The sequence below is a fragment of the Pinus tabuliformis genome, chromosome 7 (genome assembly GCF_031772625.1).
Source record: "Pinus tabuliformis cultivar Carrire ecotype Pingquan chromosome 7, CPIR1, whole genome shotgun sequence".
NCBI classification, from domain to species: Eukaryota; Viridiplantae; Streptophyta; class Pinopsida; order Pinales; family Pinaceae; genus Pinus; species Pinus tabuliformis.
The window spans coordinates 1,764,833,340-1,764,836,163 of NC_142293.1; the positions used below are offsets into that span (position 1 = coordinate 1,764,833,340).

General features: G+C 37.1%; 1 protein-coding gene across 1 annotated transcript; it reads right to left on the reverse strand.

The window, feature by feature from the left end:
• Positions 1–660: 660 nt before the first annotated feature.
• LOC149255411 (nuclear speckle RNA-binding protein A-like) lies at positions 661–1,413 on the reverse strand. Its single transcript, XM_089455032.1, has one exon. It carries the CDS (start codon positions 1,411–1,413, stop codon positions 661–663), a length of 753 nt encoding a protein of 250 aa, XP_089311158.1.
• Positions 1,414–2,824: the final 1,411 nt, after the last annotated feature.

Here is a 2,824-nt window from a genome sequence, read left to right on the forward strand (position 1 = left end):
TATTAGCTACCAATCAACTTGAACAAAACAAATTGATGGACTTTAAAACTTAACTAACTCCCCTTCCCTAGGTACGAATGGCCTTGAACAAAGAAAATTGCTCTCACTTGAAAGTAGTTCTTGAACCTATTTAATAAACAAAGTTAAGGACAGATCTAATGAAAATATAAAAACACCAGAATTACCATCATGGAATATGTAATCGACACAAAGTGTCCTTGAATTAGCATCAGACTGAACATAAGAAGGCTGTTATAAAGCCATCGATTCTGTAATAAAGATGGTCGTAATAAAAACGTTATAACAGAAGCACATAAGTCACTGTAACATGATGTTTTTTTAATTTATCAATGTAGTATATTTATCAATGCATTAAACTTCTTGCACCTAATACTAACCCAACAAAAAGTCATTAGTAAATACAATAATAACTAGAAATTTCGTACCACAATGTACATAACTACCTAATTTGTTCAACTGATTATTTACTACCTAATAAGCAAATGGACGGCCCTAGCAACTACAATTTTTTCACAATTAAAAATACCCCTTCAACACTGACTACGATCCCCGGATATAAAATAGAAATGGAATTGATACATTAAACTCTGGAAACTGAGTTCTAGAGAACCAGCAAAATTGATGTTCTCACTCAAGAAATCAACGACGATAACTATAATAATCCCTCTCTCGATCGTCATCGTGCGCAAAGGATGACCTTCTTCTCCCTCTGTCAAATTGCAACTTTAGCGACGACGAATCTGTGTCATTTTCATCAAACTTATACCCTTGTAAAGCTTCCATGGCAGTTGCGGCACACTTAGGATTATTGAATTCCACAAAACACAGAACAGCTACAGCACTCGCTGATTCTCCTTCTCCATCTCTACGAGATTTTTTGGATTCCTTGGGCTTTTTAACAATCCTCACTTCTTTGAAACCGCGGAACTGGCGAAATATGTGAGCTGCTTCTCTACTAGTGCAATCGCTTGGCACACCCATCACAAACAATGTGTTGGGTGCATCTTCTGGTAGATATGGAAGATCATCCACAGGCTGCCTCCTCCCAATTAATGGGTCTAGCCGATGGCTATCAGACCTGAAATTAAACCCCTTATCTTCTCTTAACCTATTTGAATATGTAAGCGGCTCAGTCTGCGAAACAAAGCGATGGTCATCAAGAAAAGGAAGAGAAGAAGCATGAACATGATCATTCAATAAGCGAACCCCTACTCTGTCACCACCTCTGTCAGCAACCCTGAGGTCTTCCCTAGGGTTAACGTAAACACCAGACAACGACCTATCACGAGTATAGTCAAAATCATAATCATTGCCAGGCCGCTTGGCGAGTACGGAACTTTGCCAGTCCCTTTCTCTTTCAGCGCCTGTTGCTCGGAATCCTTGGTACTCCATGTTTCTCTCTCTTATTGGCCCAACAAAATCAAAGACCGTTGCGATGTAATAGAGTAATACAGAAACCCAAACAAACCCTTTTATTGCCCAATGTCGACGCTTCTGTAGAATTTACGATGTAAATGTATTAATATAGGGAGTATGGAACTCGAATATACATATATATTTTACGGTGCTCATGTATTTATGGTGGGCCCATTTTAATTGTTATATTGTCACCAGCCAAATCGGATGATTTATCATTTGTTTTCTTTATGTTAAATGTGAAGCCAAATTCATGTAGGATTTTAGATCTTTCTACATGAGATGATCAGATCTTTCTAGATCTCCACACCCCCATTAGTTTTTAGATTATATCTCCATGTGAATCACATACAAGATTCTAGATCCTTCTTATCCCTCTATAATTTTGTAAGGAAAGCAACCCAAGGCCCAAGCTTGTTATTTAATGCAAAGTGATTTATGTTCTCTAGTGATTGTTTTATCTATTTCGTTGTTTCTCACTCACTAATCTTGTTGTTTCTCTATTTGTTTGTCTCTGTGAATTATTCTCTCCTTTTGCGGTCTAAGTCGCTCAGTATAAATCTGTTGTGTGTTATGTATGTTCTAATCTAACAACTGGTATTAGAGCTAGAGGCGAATATCCACTGTGCAAGCCCCTTAGTGCCATTGCCTTACTCTGGTAGCGTTCATTAAAACTTTGGATGTTAGCCCTCGAGCTGTTGAGGGATCTATCGAGGAAGTTGAGGAACGCTCGAACTAAAAGACAGTTGCTGCAAGAAAAACAAGGTCGTGGATCTATGTTGAAACGTTTTGCTGGAGTTTGAAAAGTGGAGATCAGTGGAGTTTGGAGTTGAAACGTGGTGTTTGTAAGTTCTTTTTTACATCAAGCTTGCACGTATACATGAAGTTTTTTTTTTCTCACACCAACATATGTATGTGTGAAATGTGAAAATCTTAAAACATTATATATGTTGGAATTTTGATAAGTATATTTTAAAAGGAGCAGGAATTTTGAAAAGGGTATTTTAAAAGGAGTAAGGTCATTATTACTAAATTTTAAAGAGTAATAATTAAAGTTTTATTTTTAAGTGGAGTTTTTTCTGTTTTGGGGCGTGAATTTGATTGAAAATGGAGACAACAGTTACAGATATGGAGAAGTTGAATGGGGCTAATTTTGCCCTATGAAAATCACAGATGGAGGATATACTGATTTTAAAGGATCAGTGTTTGCCGATTGAGGGCATAACAAAGAAACCCTCATTGATGATAAATGAAGAGTGGAGTAAGCTAGATAGAAAGGTGATTGCAACAATCTGCCAATATTTAGCAAAGAATGTGTATTTCAATGTGTCCGGAGAAAAGACGGCAGAAGGATTATGGAAGAAGCTCCATGATTTATATGAGAAGA